The sequence below is a fragment of the Tamandua tetradactyla genome, chromosome 3, assembly GCF_023851605.1.
Source record: "Tamandua tetradactyla isolate mTamTet1 chromosome 3, mTamTet1.pri, whole genome shotgun sequence".
NCBI lineage: Eukaryota > Metazoa > Chordata > Mammalia > Pilosa > Myrmecophagidae > Tamandua > Tamandua tetradactyla.
Genome location: NC_135329.1, coordinates 15,616,112 through 15,639,460, shown reverse-complemented (window position 1 = coordinate 15,639,460; position 23,349 = coordinate 15,616,112). Strand labels below are relative to the sequence as shown.

Genomic DNA, 23,349 nt, shown 5'->3' with positions numbered 1-23,349 from the left:
AAGAAGGGGTGAAAAGAAAAATTTAAAAAGTTGTACCTTGTTCACTTGAGCTCGAAGCTGGTGACTTGCAATCAAGTGAGGAAGATTGTTAGCAATTTCCATCCAGGGTCTATAATGATCTGGAAGTTCTTTCTGCATTGAAAATAGGTACATCTCAGTATTTTAGACCTCTCTTCAGGGGTAGCTGCTTTCAGATTCTTGTCAATAGGCGTAATTCAAGTTAATTCAGTTCAACACACATTCACCATCACTATAAGCTGGGCTCTGCAGATACTAAAGATGACTAAAATATACGCCTTGTCCTTAAGGGGAACATGGCCCAGTGAGGGAGGAAAAAATGTAGTTAGATATGTTCCAGTGTGGTATAATATGTGCAATTACTGATGTGTGTGTGTAAGGTTAACTGGTAAGGAGGAGAAAGTGGGTACTTCTGCTGTTGTGGGGAAATGTACACAGAAATATGACAGTTAAGCCCAGCTTTAGAGTCTAAAAATGGCTTTTCTAGCTGGAAAATTGAAGGAGGTGAGGAAATAAAGGTAAAGGGAACAGCTAAAAGACTGTTGTGCTTCTTAGGACTACAAGTGATTCACTGTGGCTAGAACAGAAAGCTCAAGAGAAAGTGATGGAAGACGAGGCTAGACTATTAGATCAAAAATGATTTATATAGAATTATCATTTAGGGTAATGGAAGTGTAATGGATGCTGGTGACAGTAGCACAACATTGTGAATATATTTAATACCACTGAATTGTATATTTGAAAGTGGTTAAAATGGAAAATTTTAGTTTGTATGTGTTACCAGAATTAAAATGGGAAAAAAAAAACCACATAGAAATATTATCTACTTTGGAGAATTATGTTTGGCACTTAGTGAAGAGTCAATAAATGGTAGTATTATTTTTAAAAAAGTGTTCAATATGGTATATAAAAGAATTTCCCTTTCATTTATGTTGAGCATATGGTATGATTTGAATTTTAGGAAGATAATTTTGGCTGTAAGATTTGAGGATATAGTCACATCAGGAAGCCTGTGACATACGTTCAAGGACTAAATTTAGGCAATGGCAATCGAGTTTGGAGAGGAGTGAGCATGTATTCAAGATTTCTTTGGAAAGTAAACTTGAAATGGTGTTGTTTTAGTCTCCTCACTTCTGAAGCAAATACTATGCAATGGTTTGGCTTGAACAGTTGGTCACAGTTTGGAAGCTACAAGTCCAGAATCAAGGTGACAGCAAGGTGATGTTTTCTCTCCAAAGATTGTTGGCATTTCTGAGGTTAGCTGCCAGCAATCCTTGATCCTTGGCTTTTCCACCACATGGTTATGCACATGGAAGCATCTTTGCATTTCTCTTCTGTTCGAGTTTGCCAGCTGCCAGAATGCAACACACCAGAGACGGACTGGCTTTTAATAAAAGGAGATTTATTTTATTAGTTCTTCAGAGGAAAGGCAGCTGTATTAGTTAGGGTTCTCTAGAGAAACAGAATCAACAGGAAACACTCGCAAATATAAAATTTATAAAAGTATCTCACGTGACCATGGGAATGCAGATCCAAAATCTGCAGGGGAGGTTGTGAAGCCGACGACTCTGATGGAGGGTCTGGCCGAACTCCACAGGAGAGACTCGCCAGCCGAAGCAGGAATGGACCCTGTCTCTTCTGAATCCTCCTTAAAAGGCTTCCAGTGATCAGATGAAGCATCACTCATTGCAGAAGACACTCCCCTTTGGCTGATTACAAATGGAATCAGCTGTGGATGCAGCTGACATGCTCATGATCTAATTCTATGAAATGTCCTCATTGCAACAGAAAGGCCAGCACTTGCCCAACCAGACAAACAGGTACCACAATTTGGCCAAGTTGACACATGTCCCTGATCATGACAGCAGCTAACTTTCATCTGAGGTTCTTTCTTACATGGGAAGGCTCAGAGTAATCTCTGCTAGTCTTCTCTCCAGGCCTTTGGGTTCCAATAACTTTCCTCGGGGTGATTTCTTTCTGCATCTCCAAAGGCCTGCGCTGAGCGCTGAGATGAGGTATGCCGAGCTGGTTGGGTTGTGCTATATTGCGCTCTCTCATTTAAGCACCAGCCAATTAAGTCAAACGTCATTCATTGCAGCAGGCACACCTCCTAGCGGACTGCAGATGAATCAGGTGACTAAATGAATTAGTGGGAATGCAAATTGAAACAAATGCAGGTGGAGATCAAGGAGTAGATGTAAAGTACTGAGTTTATTTTTAGATATAGTGAGCTTGAAATATCTATGGAATATAACGATATGGTTGTACTAAGTGGTTGGGTGTACGGCTTGAAGTTCAGGAAATAATTCAGATTATAGATCTGTAATCGGGAGGTTTAACCTCAGTAAAATCCCCATGCTCTGGTTAAAACCACGAGAGTGTATGAGGTCATTCAGGCAATGATATAAAGTGAAATGTAAAGAAGACCCAGGGGGTGGGCCACGGTGGCTCAGCAGGCAGAGTTCTCACCTGCCATGCCAGAGGATCTGGGTTCGATTCCTGGTTCCTGCCCATGTTAAAAAAAACAAAAAACAAAAAACAAAACCCAAAGACCTAGGCTGGGATACTAGGAAATATTTACAAGACTGGCAGAGGAAGTGATCCAGTCTCAAAGATCAAAGGGACTCGTATAAAGGTTCAGTGAACCAGAAGAGAATGACCTGATAGAAATCAAGATATTATACGATTTTGCAAAAGTAGGAAATCATCAGAAGATCAAATATATCATTTGAAAATTGAAGTAAGATTGCCCTCTTTAAAAAAAAATAATTAAGAAGTCACTAAAACTATACCACTCTTTTCTATATACACAACATAGAAATTTAGGTCAAAATCATAGAAGCAGGGTTCACATTTTAGTGTGTTGAGGAAGTAAGAAAATAGAGACAGAAAATGTAGATACTTTTTTTCCCCCAAAAGGCTTTGTAATGGTGAAGGAGAGCCATCTGCATTTAAAAATGAGAAATTGAGCAGTTTAGTCTTCTATTGAAAAAGAAAGAGATTGAGGATTATGGAGAGAGGACAGTAATTGATGGCCAAAGGTCATGGAGGAAAAGTAAGAGCCATGTGTAGGGTCTGACCTTGAAGTGGTAGAAGGAAAAGGTCTGGAGTTTGAGGGAGCTCACTTCCCATGGCTTCAATTTCTCAGCAAAGAAAAGTGAAGATCAGGTTATATGACTTAAGGAGAGGAATTGGTGTTAACTTTAGAAAGGAAAAGAATAGGAAACTAAACATAAACAAATAAACATAATATAGAAGCTACACTGAGGACCCTGGGGAATTTAAAAAACATGGGTTTGGATGCCTATAAATCTATAGGTTGTTCAAAGTCACTTGCTGGAGGTCCAGAATCTAAGATAAATCAAGGCTCAAATTCTTAATTCAAAACCTGGGTTCATCCAGTATCCTATCAGTAATCTTTGAAATTTACAAACTCTTTTCACTCTTGGTCTTTTCTAACTTTGACCATGAATCAATAAGAATAAACTGGGCACACAATTTCTGACCCTCTGCTAACTCTTACAACAACAACAACAACAAAAATGAATCCAAAACAGATAGTACTTTTTGCATTTTAATTAAAGTTTTGAAGATTCATAAGGAAGAAATCACATTATGTTTTCATCTTCATGTATTCCTTCTGTAACATTTCAGCTTCTGAAAGGTAGAGTCTACTTCTTTTCTCTCACTCCACTGCTTTTCTTCCAGGGAGTAGCCCTGACAAGAAAGCCAGTTAACTTTCTATGGGGAAATAAAGTTTATAAGCATGGCAGTATAATGTCCTCCAGCAATGCTCAGCTTTAAGTGTAGGTACAAAATCAAAGAAAGTTGATACCAAATTGATCCAAGTTTAGGGATTAACTGAGGAGTGGCTGAGTTGAGAACGCTAGAAACAATATATGCAGAAAGACATATGTTAAGCTGGCTCTGAACTGGCAACGTGGTTTTAGCCTCATTTATATAATGCGTAGTTTAAGAACAAAAATTGCATACAACTGCAGAGGTGATAGAAGAGAATATTAGAAATTGATTCTGTAACAAAAAGTCAAGGATACAGAGTTAAAGTATTCAGGTGGACTCTTGGAAATGGGTTTTAGGAAAATCAGTGTTTGCTAAATCATCACCTCTCTCTTTCCTTTTTTGATGTCTAGAAACAGGATCACTTTCTAAGCATTAAACTGAAGCGCCATGGATTTCACCTTCTCACCTTACCTGGAAATCCTTAAACACTACAGTTTGCCTCAATCTAGGTCCACCCTGTTTTTCAAAGGCCACTTTTTCTTTTCCCACAGATTCCGCCATCTCCTTCTCTTCAGCCTCCTTCTCATCCTCTCCCTTTCGATATGTGTTCTAATTTCTAATGCTTGGATCTCTGCATCACAAGAAACCACAGACACGAGAAAGTCATGAGCTCTGGGCTCTTAAAGTGTGGTCCCCGGGCCGCAGCATCAGCCTTACATGGGAACATTTGAGAAATACAAATGCTGCGCTCCCACCCCAGACATGCCGAATTAGAAACTGGTGTGGGGCCCAGCGTTATTGTTTCATTGTCTTAGTAAGTTTAATAAATTCTTCTGGTGATGCTGATGCACCCTAAAGGAAGGACGTTTCTTGTGGCACTCTTGCAAGAGATCAAGAAAGGGAGAAAGGATTTAGAAGTCTCATAATCGGACTCTTTCCATTGGATTTTCCTTTAGAGACTGAAGCATGTATTGAATTATGTTAATTACTTTGCCATTACCAAGCTATTTCTTTGAAAGCCACGGTGTGTGGAAGACAGGATCAGTTGATAGGTTTTCTCACTAAATAATATCCCTTACCCTGTCTGTTCATAGTTACCTCCCACATCTGTTTTAAATTCTGCACAGTATCCCAGTAGTCCATTGATTAATGTTACTGATTGCATACCATTTTTCACTATTTTTGACATATGTGAAAGAATCATCCTCGCACTTTTATTTTTAGATATTTTCTGATGATCCCCTTCAGACAATCTTCTAAAAATGGCTTTGCTGGATTAAAGACTCCATTTAAAAGTTTGAAAGCTCCTTCTTGATTTTTCTACAGAAAAAATTACATCAATTTGTAACAACTTAGATAATATGTGAATTATAATGGGAGTATGATTCTGTGCTTCTGGCAACACCGAGCATTCCTGATCCTTTTTGTTCTGTTGTTTTTGAGATATAATTTATCATGATTTGTGTTAGAATTCTACAATCTTATGTTTACTAAACTTATTAAAATAATCCTCCAACAGATATACTTTTCTTAGCAGCATGACTAGAAAACAATGAAATAAATGCTTATGACAAGACATTATAAAAACCCCAAATTCATAAAATGAACAGTAAAATGTATAAAGTTGAAAATTTCTTGTTTGTATTTCCAGATATTTTTTATGGCCTGTAAACCACGTCATCATTAATTGGATATCATTTTATTTTTAAATTTACATTTCTGTGATTATTAATGAGTTGAAACTCTGTTCATATGCCCCGGTTTTCACTTTTTTGTGAAATGGCCATTCAAAGTAGAATAGTCAAATGAACCAGTACTTTCATTTATGCCATTGGTCTCAATTCATGCTCAGAAAGGTCTTCCCACCTCCAAATCACTTATTTTAGAATATTTATATGCCGCGGTCCAGCCGCAGCAGAGGGAACGGGCTTGAAGTTGTGGAGGGTCGTCGGCGCGAGAAGAACACTAAGAGACAGCTTAGAGAATTTTCTTCTGAGAAGAGTTGCTTAGATTTATTTTTGCTTAACTGATTTTATACCCTTATTTTTGGCAAGGAAACAGGTATCACAGAATCATGGTTGTGTCATGGCTTACGTTTTAGGTAAAGTTACAGGTTCAGGGAAGCAAAGCGAAAGTACACGTTCTGATTTTTTTAGGAAAATTTACACAAGATTTCAATAGCAGCAAGATATTGGCTTAAACCGCAGACATTGTGTTTGCAGTTTTCTGAGTTTAGACTTTCTTTTCCTATTATTCTACAGGTGAGGCAATATGTCAAGACCTATTTTAATCTGGTTAAAGGTTAGCTTGTTTTGATTAAAAGGTTACATTGTTTACTTAGATTTTTTATTGTTTTATAGCAATGGACCAGTGCCGTGGTGGGGAGTAAATTTCTAGGATGGCTCAATGCAGGGTTTTTTAATTGTAAGTGTTTACTCTCTATGGAGTACTTTTCTGTGACTTGTTCTAAAAGCACTTCTGCCTACTGCATCTGCAGCATGACTTGCTTAATGGGGGCATCCCAACCTAATTCTTGCCAAACAGTCATTAACAAAGTTTTGCAATTTGTATTATTTTTTCCAGTTTTTAATATAAAATTTTTGCTTTCTGATTCGTTTTGACATAATGCTTGGAGAACAACCAGCAACAGGAAACACACAATCAGTGTCGTTAATCCCAGTATTTTTCTATTACACCATTTTATGCCTCGTCCTCTTTTGGGGCGTTGAAGGCCTTGCCACCGCCCTTCCTTCCAGGGAACCGTGTCAAACCGGGGAGGAAAAAGAGGACGCGGCATTTATCCTTTTATTGCTAATGCTTAACTTTTTAACCCATCTGCCTTTGTTTTCTATATGTTATGAGTTGGGGCATAACAATCTCATTATTTCCGTTTTGAAGTACGAGAAGCTGAAGCTAAAAAAGTTTAGATGACATTCCTGAGCTTTCAGTGGTGAAGCCAAACCTCTTCTGAGTCAAAGTTCATTGGACTTTCCAATGCCTCTTTAAGATAAGCACGTGGAGGAGGTGGGGAGGGAGGAATGCAGGGCTGGTACAAGAGGATAGGAAATTGAAAGAAATTTAAAATGTTTCTCTTTGCCTCATTCCGAAAATGAGAAGACCCGGATGTGGGATGGATTGAAATAATAAAGTCTTCAGCTTTTCTATATTAAAAAACCAATTCCTTGTTTTGTACTTTTTCCTAGATTTCTACATCTGCCAATGTATAATTTTTAAAAGTTGTGGCTCAGGAACATTGAATGTGTGTTACAAATAAATTGAACTCATTAATGGAGGAAATGCCTGGAATTACTGAGGCATCATTAAATGCCAGGACTTGGTGAATACGATGTAAAGTCCAGGAGTACAGAGTTCACATTGTCTCCTGATCCACAGCCTAAGATTCTACCTAAGTCCCTTTAAACATAAAAAATAGTGAATAAATATTCACTAAATTGAAGGAATAAATAAAAATGGCCACTAAAATGCAGAGAGAATAGTAACTCTGGGGAGTGTCATTAATTTGAAACTAGAAACAGTGGTAAGATGTTAGAATGGAGGGTGGGAAAGAGTTCTAAACAACTGCCCTCAAAATCAGCCAGTGCCTACAGGTTACATTTTGGGACAATCTGGGGAATGTTTGTGCAAACAGTTTGGTTTGAATTAAAACTTTGAGGCTGAAATAGGTGCAAAAGTTTTATAAGCAAGTTTTATTCAAAGTGAGAATACTGGAAGCATTTGAAGTATTAAATGCCATTGAAATGTCAATATTATATAGTTTTCAAGTACTGGGGCCAATTAAGCTAGAGATTCTGAATTAACTGTTCTGGGTGGGAGTCAGGCATCTTTATTTTTTCTTAAACTCCTCCAGTGATTTTAATGTGCAGTGTGGGAACAGTGCTCTAACCCCCCTGCACTTAGAACAGTTAGAAAAATATTAAAAATGCTAGCTGTGTCATGTCATTTACCAGCTGTGTTACACCAATTTTCCTGAGTTTAACATGCAGGGTCCTTACATTCTGTCCTAATCTGGTCTCCCACTCTAATCTGCCTATCCATCTCGACCCCTCCTTTCCCGCTGAGCTAATTTCCTTGTATTTCTCGCCCCCGTCCCCCAAACACACGAACACACACAAACCCAGTTCACATGATCTAGCAAAGGATTTTTGCGGCATGTTTATGCATCGGAGTCTGGATTATGCGTTGGATTGTGTTCCCCAAAAAGACATGTTGAAGTCTTAATTTCCAGTTTCTCAGAATGTGACCTCATTTGGACATAGAGCCCTTACGGATGGAATTAAGCAATTTATAATGGTGTCATATAGGAGTAGGGCAGGACCTTAACCTGACATGGTTTATGTCCTTATAAGAAGGGAAGAGGAGACACAGAGACAGAGAAGAGGGTCGTGTGAAGAAGGAGGCAGAGATGGTAACACTGAAGACGGCCAGCCAACACCAAAAGCCCGAAGACAGGCATGGAACAGATCTTTCCCTATATACTTCCGAGGGAACATGGCTCTTCCCATACTTTGATTTCACACTTCTAGTCTTCAGTACTGTGATACAATATATTTCTGTTATTTTAAGCCACCCAGATTGTGGTACTTTGTTACACAGTCTGTGGAAATCAAGACATTCTGGGAGGTATAAATTTTTCCCATACTGAAGCATTGGAAGCTGGAAATGCTTGCAAGTTTATAGACACTGTAGGATAGAGTAATTGAAACCAAGTCAGCCTTTATCTTTCAAAATACAGAATCTTTTGTTTATTCATTAGCTTGACTGTACATTACAGAGGGACTTTCAAATAAGTAACTAGATCCAGTAAACAGCCAAGCTTGCCACAAGAGCATCTTTGTCACTCTTGACAAGGGGGAATGGCTTTCCCACTGCTAGCCTTTAAATTAAAGGAATGCAAAAGCCTGTTCATGGCCTTATGCAATCAGTGACTGATATTTTGCAAACCACGAATTAATTACAAAACTACTGCCTCACGATGTTAGTGACAGAGTCTCTCCTGATCTGTTAGGAAACCTGTGGCAGATTCTCCCTCCACCTCTTCCCAGAAAGAGAGATGTTTAAGATCACACAAATGAAGAAATTAAAACTGAAACAAGGAATTATATTTTGAGAGGTCTGGGAAATTTGACTATGAGAGAGTAGAAACAGCATGCCAGGGAATATTTTATATGAGCTCAGGAATGGAAATTTCCTTCTAAGGGGTATCCATCAACTGCATGCAATCTGGTTCTGAATGTCACAAGCACTTAATGTGGTGATTGTTTCTTTTGGTTCCCTTATTTATATAAAAAAGAAAACAATAAAGAGGGGAACTGTCATAAATATGTTCTCAGTGAACATATTTAATCACAATAATAGCATGTTGGTGTACTGACATTTCTTCCTTGTGACCTAGAGAGGATGGAAATATTTCTGAAATGTGTAATATACAGAAATGAGGTTTCATCAGTGAACACTGGCCTGGAGGTCAGAACTGGCATCCATTTCTCACACTGAACTTATCACAGTGCTTTCACATTCATGCTTCACAGCAACCCAGTGGGGACGTGTGTGATTTGAATCTGTTGTGTACCTCAGAAAAGCCAAGTTCTTTAATCCTCATTCAGTATTGCTGGGTGGGAGCTTTTTGATCGCTTCCATGGAGATGTGACCCATCCCATTGTGGGGAGTAAACTTTGATTAGATGGTTTCCATGGAGATGTGTCTCTACCCACTCAAGGTGGGGTTGCTTACTAGAGCACCTTTAAGAGGGAACCTTTTTGTAAAAAGCTCTAGAGCCCACGAAGCCCACACAGCCAGAGACCTTTGGAGATGCGGAAGGAAAACGCCTCCAGGGGAGCTTCATGAAACAAGAAGCTGGAGAGAAATCTAGCAGACATCACCGTGTTTGCCATGTGCTTTTCCACTTGACAGAGAAACCCTGAACATCATTGGTCTTCTTGAACCAATGAGTCTTTCCCTGGATGCCTTAGATTGGACATTTGTATAGCCTTGTTTTAATTTGGACATTTTCACAGCCTTAGAACATGTAAACTTGAAACTTGAAAATTTCCCCTGTTTAAGAGTCATTCTGTTTCTGGTATATTGCATTCCGACTGTTTGCAAACTAGAACAGGATGGAGCTAGCTCTTTCACTTGGTGTAAAAACTGAGGTTTAGGCAATGTGTGTGATTCACTCAAGGTCACTAATAATAAATGCAAGTTAAGGTGACTGATTCATTCTGGTTTGCCCCAGGATTTCCCAAGTCAGAATCCTGGGAAATCTTGCATCCTGGGAATCCATCTGTCCAAGGCAAATGGGGACAGCTGGTTACCATATTGTCAATGTCAGAGAGCACAATCCAATGTCTTCAACAGCCTTACTGTGCATAACACCTTGTGATTATTTTCAATGCCCAAGTTACTTGCAGATCTGTAACTTAGTTTCACAACCAACAGTTCTTTACAGAGAGTTTTGAGAGCAAAATATACATCTTATCTTCACTTGCATCCTTCCAAATTACACTCAGAAGAAAACAAGCATCAGAGTAGATACTCAAAAACAGCTCATTGAATTTCAGAACATTCTTTAATCACAGTTAAATGCCAATTTAGACCTGTGGGAAAAAGAAAGTTAGTTCTAATACTCTACTGCAATGATGCCAAGCATTAGATTCCTTAATTTTTAACTGAGTGGTCTTGGCTCTTAATCATAGCGTTGTAGAAATAAACACGTCCAAAGTCTTAAATTCTAGTTCTGCTTTTACCCCTAACATGACTTAGGGTCAATCACATCCTCCAGACTCAAACTCGCCCAAATGAGACTTGATGGCTGAGACCTCAGACCACAACTACATTCAAAGAGAAAAACAGGGTCATTAAAGTTAACCGACAAAACAGAGTTGCGTTACCGGTTGAGCCCGAAGTAGGATTAAGAAAGAGATACTGTTTGTTCTCAAGGTTTCCTTCTTTTTCTTAGCAATTTCAGTGACCGATAAAAGCTTTCTACCAACTCTCAAGGCACCTAAGGTCTCTCATGCTCTCTTTTCTTCCCCACTAGCAAGTTCAGATAAATTTGTTCACATCAAGGTATTAGTGGTATTGACCTAGAAGAGTTTATGAGCAATTCTTCCTGGAGGTATTTGCATTACAAACATGTATACAATACAAAGCATTGATTCTGTAATAGGGGGATTTCATTCATTGTTGGTTGGCACCTTACATCATGCGGTAGAATCAAATACCATAGAAATACTGTGCTGCTATAGTTGAGGTCCTCTATTTGCCCACACCATTTACCTGTATCTAACTTCTGTCACTTTGTTGATAAACATAGATTTGATTATTGGTTTCTGGGCCTACATGATAATATATTCAAGTAAACCGGCACTATAACATTCAATTTGAATGTTATGGCTGTCATTTACCTTTTGAGGGCAACTACCATTTTTTCATTGGTAGCATCTTTCTGAGTTGGCTGACTTGATATTTATATTGCATCTCTTTTAACAACCACAGGAGTTAAAAAAAATACAAATCAGCATCTCAGGAAACCTATTCCAAGGCAATACATGGTTCCATTCTTACCAGAGGATTTGGGAGAAGAAAGCCATAATCTTCAGAAATGTGAAATCTTTCTAAAGACAGTGGAAGCATTGTCTTCAAGTTCTGAATTGAGGTTCTTTACTTTTGCTTGAAGTATCTGCACTGAAACTGTCACAGAAGAAACCGTTTTAAATACATTAAACATCCAGATTAAGGGAGCTTCAAAACAACAGTGAGTTGTGCAATTGGTTGTGCAGTGTCTCAGCAATGGGGGAGAACTTTGTCCTGAGGTTGAATTCCAGATTGCCATGAACTTTCTGTGAGACAAAGCTGAGTAAACAGTTAAATACTGCTGAGTAAAGCAAACAGGCAGGCGAAACCACCTCAGAGAAAATTCCCTCTGCCCTGTAATATGAGAATATGATTTTAAACCCCAAGACAACACTGTTCCAAAAAAGGGGAAGTGGGCCAGACCTTCTTTCATGGCCTGAGATGAACTTTGATAAGTGGGTCTTAATCTCGAAGGAGTAGATCATCACTACAACTAGAACAGAACCATTACGCCCTCATTTCAATAACTGATGGAGCATAGTGTGAGAAGGATGGCTCTGAAGTCCTATAGGAACCTCAAAAGGGTTCTGTATATACTTGGAAAAACATATTCTAAAATTATAATTTCTTTGATATATTTTAAGAAATCATATTCTACTAGTTTTTTTTGAAAACTCCAATCATATGAAAGGAGAACATACCGTTTTTATTTTAACTAATGAGGTCATTGGTAATAGCCTGAACAGATCGTTCGATTCAACTGCCTTTTATCAAACAACATTTGAGGCCCTACCATTAAGGTTTTACTACTCCTATGAACTAGGTACTACTGATTCCAATTTATAGATCAGTAAACCGAGGCACGACATGTGACTAAACATGTTCAGTGCCACTCCACTAATAGTTAGTAGGGTCAGGACTAGGGCTAGTGTTCTTGATTTCCAGGCTATTGCTCTGTTCACTGGATCAGGCCGCCAGGTTGCCTGTCAAAGGTAATTTGTTTTAATGTGGAGCTCAGCGTGATAATGTCTAGGCCATACATTTGCACTACGGAAATTCTGAAGACCCTGTCTTTTACCCAGTGGATTGTGAACTTAAGTCAGCAGGTTGTAAACAGATCTATTTTAAAACTACCTTCACCAATACACATACTCTTTCCTCCACTTACTCTAACATTAATATAAAAACTAAGAATAGGAAGTATCTTGCTAACTAATCTAACAGTTCCAACAGAAGTTTCAAACTTGAAAGTTGTGTGCCCAAAGCAACTTAATTGATTTATGTTTCATCATGAGACACTAGAAAGTCATCCTTAATTATCCACTTCCCCTCAGTCCAATATCTAACTAGTCTTAAAGCTCAGTTTCTTAGGCCTCAAACTCTGTATGTTTAATCATCTTCCCTGTTTTTCCCTTGAACTTCAGATTAAAAAGCTGGCCCAGCTAATGTTTTTCTACCAGTCATGTTATTTTTTAACTTTTTTTTAAATTGTGAAATATAGCACCTATACAAAAAAGCAATAAATTTCCAAGTGTATTTTAATAAGTAGTTATAGGAAATATTTTAAAGTTTGGTTTGGATTATAGTTCCACAATTTTTCATTTTTTCTTCTTGCTGCTCAAAGACATTGGAGACCAACAAAAATATCAATATAATGATTCATCATTCATATTTACTTATTGAATCCTATCTTCTCTGTTATACTCTTCCTTCTATTTAAATAACATATATACATAAAAGCAGTAAATTTCAACGTATATCACAACAATTAGTTGTATAATAGATTTCAGAGTTTGATATCAATTCCATGATTGTAGGTTTATTTCTAGCTGCTCTAAGGTACTGGAAGCTAAAAGAAATATCAGTAATGATTCAGCATCAGCACTCATTTGTTAAGCCTGACCTTCTCTGTACAACTCCACCATCACCTTTGATCTTTCTCCCCCACTCTTTAAGGGTGTTTAGGCTGTGCCCATTCTAAGTTTTGCATGTTGGAAGGGACTGTCAATAATACCTCATTCAGTATTAGGCAAGAAGACTCCTTCAAAGAAACAAGACTCTATGAGAATGCCTGTGCTTTGCTGTATACTCATCACCCACTGGACTTCTGGTTCTGAAGCCTTCAGGGTACGGCCTGGGTAAATGTGAATGCTCCAAAGACTCTTGAGTTCCTGTGGCACAACTATTTTGAAATCCCTTGCCTTGTGATTGGTTGATAATAACTCCAAACTCTTCATTCCAGTCATGTTATTTTTTATCCATTCCCTCTGCCCCCACTCAAGACTTTATTGCAACTTTCAAGACCATGGAATCATATAATACCAGAACTGAAAGAAATAGTCTAGAATAAACAATCTAGTTCAATATCCTCATTAAGCATATGGGGAACCTGACATTTATGAGTGAAGTAGCTTATCAAATGTCACCCAGGAAGTTGGCATTTGAACTAGACTTGTGTTCTGACTTATTTTTCAATCCAGGAATTTCCCACTGTCGACTCAAGCCTGGCTTATCTGAGAATGAATCTCTGTCATTTATCAGTGATGTGGGTTCAAACAAGTGGCTTAAAATTGTGAACTTCTCTTTCAACGTGCAAGAAATAGCAATATTTATCTCAGAGAAATTTTGTGAAATAAAATTAATAAGAAACCATGAGGGAAGCACCTACCATATAAGAATCCATGCAATTTTTTTGACACTCTTCTTCACACCTTCTGGAAACCTTCTCTAATATCATATTTTTCTGGATGTCTTTCCTGTCATTCTGATTGTGTCTTTTCTCTTGCCGACATTGTAGTGGTTTGGAGCTAGGTGAAGCACCATCCTCTATGCTTGAAGAAAGTAGTTTTCAAGAAAAGCATGATGGCTGTGCAAGTTGCTTGGAAAGGGTGAGACTGCTGCTCCATCAGGTCTAGAGGAAGAAATATGGACCCACAGATGACTCTCAGACAGAAAGATCTAATGGCGTTTGTCCTGCTGGGTTTCAGTATTGTTTGGGACCCGTGGCCCCTGCTTTCCTTCCAATCTGTTCCTTCTGGAATGGGAACGTCTATCCAATGCCTAGCCCTCCATTGTATATTGGAAGCAGATAACGTGTTTTCTAGATTTCAAAAGATCCACAGACAGAGGGGAATTTTACCCCATACCAGACCACACCCACAATCGATTTTGATGGGACTTCACATCTAGCATTGTTTCTGAAATGACTTAAAGCTTTTTGGATTTGTGATGTAATGAATGCATTTTGCATGTAGAAAGGACATGTCTTCTTGGGATCCAGAAGATGGAGTGTGGTGGTTTGGAGCTATGCACCCTGGAAAAACATGTTTTCAAAAGTAATCCATTCCTGTGGGTGTGAGCCCATTGTAAGTAAGACCTTTGGATGAAGTTGCTTCAGTTAGGGCATGGCTCACCTCAGTCAGTCTTAAAATTTTGAGCTTCTGTTTCAGCATTTGCAAGAAATAGTGATATTTATCCCACAGAAATTGTGCTATAAATAAGTGAGAAACCACGAGTGAAGCACTTGCCATATAATGATATATGTTATTTTTCTCACTCTTCTGTGGGCATGAAAGCATTATAATTAAGACCTTTTGGTGCGGTGACTTCAATTAGGGCATGACCCACTTTTATCAGGCTTACAATTCTTAGTTTCTGTTTTAACACCTGTAAGAAATAGCAATATTAATCCCAGATAATGTTTTATGATAAATACATGAGAAACCACAAGTGAAGCACCTACCGTATAACAATAGATGTTATTTTTATCATAGTCTTCTTAATCCATTCCTGTCTGTGTGAACCATTATAAGTAGCACCTTTTGGTGAGATTATTTCAATTAGGACATGGCCCACCTCAATCAGAATAGATCTTAGTCCTATTTCTGGAGCCCTTCATACATGGTAAGAAATTTAGACATAAGGAAGGGAGGCCTCAGAAGGAGTAGCAAAAAGCTGAGCATCAACAGAACCTGTAAAACAAAGGAGAGACCAGGAGACCCCATCATGGGCCTTGCCGTGCAACAAGCTCAGGACCAGGGTTTGCCAGCAGCCAGCCCCAGAACCCACCGTCTTTGGAAAGAAAGCTTTGATGAGGTCTTTATTTGGGCTTTTTCCAAACCTCAACAGGTGAGCAAATAAATTCCCATTGTTTAAGCTGGCCCACTGCATGGTATTTGATTTGGCAGCCAAGCAAACTAAAATAGATTTTGACTCCTTTTTCTGTTTCAGCCCTGAATATATAGATATTTCGTGCTATTGTGTCATCAGTACATCATACTTTCTCTCCACTACTCTCCTCTGCGTCCACATGCGCCAATCTATCAATTCTATCCTTAGCTTTCCAAGTATGAATTTTCAGTCTTGGCCTCTGTTGCTCCAAAGTCCAGGCCCATGTTGTTTGTGAATCCATGAACATCTCAGTTCCTGCCACAAAAACTTTCAAGAGCTCCTTACAGCAAACGAAATAAAGTTCAAATTCCTCCACCTGGCATTTAGGCATGTTCCTCATGTGACCCCTAAGCACACATGAGGGGTCTAGCTGTACACAAGACCTGTGCCCATGTCTCCAAAAATGAATTGCTGCTCCAGAAACTCACTAGCACTTTGCCACCTCTGTCCAAATTCTTAATATTTTATATTTCTTCTTTCCAAAATACCTTCCTGACTTCCTCTACTTCTTTTTTAAGACTCATCTCAGTCTTAAAAAAAGACCATCATCGCTAATATTTTCTTGAATCCTTTTTCATAATTGCCCTGAAACATGAGCTCTCTCTTGCTGGAAAATCCAGTCATCACCTTATCCTTTTTCATATCATATTTCAAGTGCTACCTTGGTTGGCTGTTACTAACACATTTATCTCATATTTCCTGTTAGGTTGCAAGCTCTTTGAGAATAGAACCCAAATCTAAACCAACTTTAACTTTTCTTACATGTTAACCTGGTAGCTGGCAGTCAATAAAGAGTTGTTAAATGAATGCTCTCTTAGTCTCATTGTGGACCACATATTTTTAGAACTAGGGTCTTGATAATGCCAGGTAGAGCTCTGTACTGTTCTCTGTTGCCCCACTTTAAGCCCAAACCCAAAGATTTACCTTCAGGATGGGAACTTGGGACTCAAACCCTTCACAAAGCCCTATCTGGCATCTGTCCTGTTTACCAAGAAGAAGTGAAGTGGGTTAGATAAAATTATAGCCAGAAATGTCCTCTCCTAAAATCAAGGCTGGGTGTGTCAGAGTCCTGGATTCTATAATCAGTTTTTCCATGAAACACAGTAGTATCAACAACAACAAGGTTTCAGTTTCTCTTAGGTTAGGGTAAAAGGGCCTTACTGAAATGTACCAAGGAGTTCAGAAAAGAAATAAAAATTTTCATACTTGAAATTTTTATATCATTTAAGTATTTACTGGTAGTAACATCAGATATACTTAGTTTCAGTTTCAAAATTGTTAAAGTCTAAATCTAAATGCCAAAAAACCATCAGCCCAAGCAATACTAGTACAATGAGATTGTTTTTGTCCAGCTCATTAATTACTTCTTTGTTTCTAAGTTCAGTAGGGACTTTCTAGTCCTCTTTGATTGACTGCTCAGGCATCTGGCATTGTTGCCTACTGCCTTTTTTTTTTTTTTTTTTTTAACTCCTTCTTGACATCTTCTGTGGCATTTATTCTTCCTGGTTTTATTACACTTAAAAATAACAAGGAAAACTAATATCTAACAGTCACTGACTCTACTTTTGTGCCAAGCTAAAGAGTAGGCATTTTCCATGGGGTATCTCATTTAACCCTCACAACAACCCTTTTGAGCTAGGTACTATTATTATTCCCATAATTCAGTTGAGGAAACTCAAGTTCAGAAAAGTTCAACAAAAAGCTAAGGACAACACATTTTTTATAAAAGGTAGAGCCAGAAATGGAACACAGACAGCCCTTCTAACTGTTAGAGGCAGGGCCTCTTTTGTTTGGTTACTCTCTCCCCAGTTTTCTGGTTATAATTTAATGTTGGTGGTCTCCATAGTTCAGGCCTTGACTTCCCTCTCTTAATCTGAGGGAAGTCAAGCTAACCAAAATGAAAATGTCACAACTTGTTCAAAATTATGAAGAATTTCAAGACACTGGCAGCAGAGCATAAGGCCTGTGGTAGTTAGATTCAGTTGTCAACTTGGCCAGGTGAATGTGCCTAGTTCTGTTGCTGCGGACATGAGCCAATGGTACGTGAACCTCATCTGTGGCTCATTATATCTACAGTTGGCCAGGAGGCGTGCCTGCTGTAATGAATGATATTTGACTTAATTGGCTGGTGCTTAAATGAGAGAGCTCAACATAGCATGGACCAAGCAGCTCAGCATACCTCATCTCAGCACTCGCAGCTCAGCCCAGGCCTTTGGAGATGCAGAAAGAAGTCACCCTAGGGAAAGTTGTTGGAACCCAAAGGCCTGGAGAGAAGACCAGCAGAGACTATCCTGTGCCTTCCCACGTAAGAAAGAACCTCAGTGGAAAGTTAGCTGCCTTTCCTCTGAAGAACTAACAAAATAAATCCCCTTTTATTAAAAGCAATCCTTCTCTGGTGTGTTGCATTCTGGCAGCTAGCAAACTAGAACAGGGCCTTTCTGAGCAAAAGTCATATGTCCATGAGGCCAGTCCTGGTACCTCTATTCTCACAATTAGAGACCTGAAAGTCATCTCTCCATCAGAGCCATGCCCAATAGAATGCTAACTTGGTTGGTCCTATTGCCTTAATATAAGATTTCCAATGTTTCTTTTCTTTGGGTGGGTTGGGGGGCGAGGAGTTGTGAGCGGTCCAGAAATCGAACCTGGGTCTCCCACATGTCTCATGTTTCTTTCTATCTCCAGTCTCACTGCTGCCATTTTCAGTCCCTTGCCACTTACTATTGGAACTTTATGTCACAATAACCTTCTAACTGGTCTCTCAGCCTGAAATCAAATCCCACTATTTGTTCCTACCATTTCAGACTTAGCTTTTACAACCTCCTAACTGGTGGCCCTGCCTTACTATTACTCTTCATATTATCCCACTCCTGCCATTTTTCTTTCCAACCACTGCCAGAATATTATTTAAATATGCTAATATGATTGTTATGTCTCTGTTTAATATCTTTCCCTTTTTTAAAAAAATTTATTTCCAGGTCTCCATTTTCTTTTTTCTGTCCTTTACAATGGGCTGTCACACACATATACACACATGTGCACACACACACGACTTGAGATGGACAGCAAAATAAGGAGAGCCTACCGTTTTTGTTTTTGTTTTACAAAATTCAAAGTAGATTGCGTTTATGCGCTCTGCCATCATTACACAATGTACAAACATGATTTATGCTGCCCAAACAGTTAAACAATGAAGACTTATAAAAGTAAAGTCCCTTTCCTGCATAAAACAATCTCAGGCATACATTTTGTGTTTACATATAGTGCTTGAGAATAGTAGCCGTGCATAAAATTCACTCTGTAAAAAGATCTGAAAGCTGATTTTCGGAAGACTCTTTTCAATCCATTGTGTTCTCAGATAAAAATCCTAAGTTAAAAGATAATAGCAGTTAAAACTACCTATTTATGTCAAAGATTAGAAGAGGCTATAAAGAAATGTCAATAGTTGTGCTTAGGGGACTTTTTTTGGTAAAGTTGTTTTAATAATAAGTAAAAGCTTAAAAAGTCTCTGTGACTAATACAAAGTGGACACACATATATGCCAAGGATTTTCTATACTTGACTTAGAGTTTAAAGTAGAAAATCTCATGAACAACACAGCATCTAGTAATCCCATTTTGGGTGAGTCATTACAGTTGGGCAAAGGGGCTTGAGAGAAAAGATAAAATTGTTTTTTTATACTTGTTGGCACAAGGCACCATCCATGGTTAATGCCAGGATGAATCTACAGGCTAAACAAATGTCTTCCTTCTTGTAGAACTCTTAGACTAAATAGAGAGGTCGCCTTATTTCTAGAGGGTTTTTATTAAAAACAAAACTAGCACACGCTTGGCATCTGGGCCAAAACTTATTCTGTATTCATCAGATGAGATAAATACATCCTATTTCTCCACCGAGACCCTAGAATAAGCACGGTCCCTCAGTACCTCACCTTTTTTTTTGAACTTCCAAGCATTAACTACAAAATTCTTTTAGAAATACCATGGCAACTGTTTATGGTCTTAGAGGACAAGGCATAATTTGCATAATAACTTTGATGCTTGTAGTAAAGAAATAAAAACAATTTTTATTTTTAGCCTGGTCAGTTTGCTTTTTTAGGCCTTTATAACTTTGAAGGGCACATGACCTTAACAATCAAAGCAAATGAGAAAAAGATGACTGTTCTAGTTTGCTAGCTGCCAGAATGCAACACACCAGAGATGGATTGGCTTTTAATAAAAGGGGATTTATTTTGTTGGTTCTTCAGAGGAAAGGCAGCTAACTTTCCACTGAGGTTCTTTCTTACGTGGAAGGCACAAGATGGTCTCTGCTGGTCTTCTCTCCAGGCCCCTGGGTTCCAACAACTTTCCCCGGGGTGACTTCTTTCTGCATCTCCGAAGGCCTGGGCTGAGCTGCTAGTGCTGAGATGAGGAATGCCGAACTGCTTAGCAGTGCTACATTGCAATCTCCCATTTAAGCACCAGCCAATTAAGTCAAAGGTCACTCATTGCAGCAGACACGCCTTCTAGCTGACTGCAGATGTAATTGGCAACAGATGAGGTTCACGCACCATTGGCTTATGTCCACAGCAACAAGATTAGGTATGCTCACCTGGCCAAGTTGACAACTGAATCTAACTAACACAATGACAAATTAACAAATGTTGTTGTAACTAAGTCTTTTGCATTAGGGGTAAAGACAGAAAAAGAAGTTCTTCAAATAATTACACAGGTGTCACTCAGCAACATCCTTTGCTATCTGCAACATGCTACAGTCCTTCAAATAAAATTATAGAATAATTTAAAACATGTATTATACATTTGTAATTCTTTTAAGTTCTTCAATAGTTTAAAGCATGTTAATAGGGTGTGAATGGGATAAAAGCAGTTCACATTCATAGCATTTTGAAGATAAAAATGTAAAAGATCATCTTTCAAAATTACCAGAGCTTTTCAAACATGTTTTTGTGAAAAACATTGTCTGGAGTATACAGTAAGCTAGTGGATCTCTGTAGTGAGTGGTTAAAACTGTAATATGTTCTCCAGTAACTATTGCAGCTCCACTAGGTGCAAAAACAGCTGAAGATTCTTACCACTGGGGAGGGTATTTTTTTCTATATTTAACTTTCACCACTTTCCAATGACTAGTAGAATGTAGTAAAGAGTCATATAAGGTAGCAGGTACATAGGGCTGTCCCCACATACAATGTCCTATCCAGTTATAGGGCAAATAGGGCCAACCATATTGGTCCATAGCCATCCCTTAGGGGAAGGATATGCCCCATGTTGATTGGAGATATTTTTCCAATGGAAAAGACTAATGTTTTGTAGCTTAACAGTAAAATTACACAGTTCAGAGGGTAGCCACTCCACCTCATGGATTCCATCACGTCATTCCATACAGACAGGGACAACATGATCTACTATTACGGCTTCTGCTGCCAGTCACCCTAACCCATCCTAAACAATGTACCCCAACACAGGTTGAGGTTGGTTTAACTGTTCCCGTACAAGGGAGGTGTAAGCCATGGTTTCATCATAGGACAGTAGTTGGATTTCAGCGTTAAATGAGACAATTCTGTTCCAGGTTTTCTAATGTTTTGAATTCCAGGAGTCCAACAGGGTAGTCCACACAGTCCGATTCACAGGGATCACAATCTAAGGAAGGCAGGTAGCACCTGGAGATGTTGGCAAAGGTTTGTGCAAACCCGACATTGGGTTCAACTGTGAACACGAATTACTGCTGAAACCCACTGGAGGAAAGTATTTGTTAGGGAACTATGGGTGAAAAAAAAAAAAAGATGTTTATGGGAAACAATGAGGGATAATTCCTGCTGATCGATAGTATAAATGCTAGAGTTCTATTGGCTGATATAAGGAACCAGGCAGAAAAACATTACGGTGGGTGGGGGGGAAGGGTGGGTGTTAAATACCAGATATTCTCCCCCTGAAAATCTTGAGAGTCCTCTACCATTGGATCAACTATTAATCTGGACATAAGAAGGGTCCTCATAGCCATGCATCAGATTCCTGTGGGAATAGTAGACCCTGGGTTAGTGATAAAAATTTTAGCAGTCACTTTCAATCTGATGGTCAGATTACAATATTTTGGGTGACTCTTATTCCCCATGGGTTTAAAATTCTCAGCCAGCGTGGCTGCAGAGGCAGCACCAAGGGCATAGGCAGCACCGAGGCCAAAAGACTTCGTTCCCCATTTTGCCATGTCCTGATCCATGGCCCACTGTTGGGTTATTTGTCCAGTGAAAGGGGTGTCCCGAACACTATCTATTTGTGCAGGTACTCCATACAGAGCACTCACTTTCTCCAAACATCGGATAGTGGCCCATTGATTAGCATTCTCCACTGGGAATGCTGCACAACAGTTCTGTAGCTGCGTCCACAGCAGTAAAAGCATCTCTCATCCCCTCCGAGAGTGGAATGGGACCAATGTTCTCTGCTTACCATTGGGTCACTGGGACTTGTGACTAGTGGATTGTCCTATCTAGTATGGTCGCCTACATGGTTGAAGTAGGGAGCATGAATGGGACTCTCTAGTGATGTCCATTAGCTGCTGAAAACTGCTGGGTCAGGCACCATGGAGTTTTATGTCTTTGGTGTCCACTTTTCTGATGAAGTCATTCTGCTACTTCTTTGGTTTCAACTGTGCTGCTCTGAACCCCCGTGAGTGCGTCTGCTTCCACATTCCAGGGTAACGGTTGGGAGTGTGGGCAGGAACATAATAGACAGTTACCTTTCAGCATTGGCAGGTGTCCCAGATGTCTTTCCACAATTCTTGTCCACATAGGGGGTGACTTATGACTGTCCATTGCTCCTGCTTCCGGGCTGCCATCGGGTCATATGGCTTTTGTAAACAGTCCAGCTGTTGGGATCAGATGGTTAGTACCTCTTCTGGTTCATGCACGATTCCCATCCATACCGCTCCTAACTTAGCCCACTGATTGCTTCACATAGTGCCAGTCTCCCACCTCACAGTGTCAGTACAGGGTTGTATCGCCACAGCTGTCCAATGTGGGGTGAATCCATCAGTGCACCACGCAGACTCAGGAATAGTATCCAGGCTTTCTTTAGTGGGCATTTCAACAACTATTTCAGGTGCAGTGATTTTAACTATTGAATCTTCTGTATAGGATACTGGTCCCAGAATCTTGTGCATTTCTGCACTTAGAGGACTGGTATTGAAAATGTTGTGCTGTAGCTAGGATTTCCATTTGGTCAGTGTGCTCAGCTGGGCACTGCCAGAGCATGACTTAGAAGCCATGTTGGTTATTCATTTCTGAATATGGATGGCCATTTTCAAGGTGACTGGGCATCTTTGCATCAGTCTCTTCACTTACAATAAGACATTAAATACAGCACACAATTGCTTTTCCAGGGGGCTGTAGTTCAATTATGCCCCTGTCCATAATTGTGACCAAAAGCCAAGGGACATTTGCTTAGAACGTTTCCTCTTTGACAGGCCATACCCAAAACAATATCAGTGCTGGCTACATTCAATTCACAGGGCGAGTCTGGATCTATGACCCCTGTTTTGTTAAGAAATGTGGGTGAGGCCTCAATTTGAACAGGGTTGGATTCGTGAGTAACACACTTTTCTCTAATTCAAGCAAATAAGTACTTACTGATTAAAATAAAAAAGATTAATATAAGAAAAACAGAGAAATAAAATAAGCTACATCACCAAGCGAGAATTCACCAACAGCATTCCCCAGAAGAACACTGGGGAATCCCCAAGACAGCATTTTTGGGGTCTGCTTAGGAAAGTCCTGAGTGGAGTGTCCTCCTCTCGGATGAGATTCCAAAGTCTTAGGATTTTGTATGGGGTTTATATAGT

At 39.2% G+C, this 23,349-nt stretch overlaps 1 protein-coding gene across 3 annotated transcripts in view; it reads right to left on the bottom strand.

Moving 5' to 3' along the window:
- Nucleotides 1-11,418, bottom strand: part of IDO2 (indoleamine 2,3-dioxygenase 2) — a 61,414-nt gene extending 49,996 nt beyond the window's left edge. Inside the window, exons 1-2 of one of the 3 annotated variants that reach the window (XM_077152566.1) lie at nt 11,344-11,418; nt 37-132 (exon numbers count right to left, since the gene is read on the bottom strand). In XM_077152566.1, the coding sequence (XP_077008681.1) occupies nt 37-132; nt 11,344-11,412 (165 nt within the window). In that variant the 5' untranslated portion in view covers nt 11,413-11,418. Of the gene's footprint in view, nt 1-36; nt 134-11,343 lie in introns of those variants that run through there. The other 2 variants (XM_077152565.1, XM_077152564.1) reach the window with 2 other exon arrangements.
- Between the last annotated feature and the right edge of the window lie 11,931 nt (nt 11,419-23,349).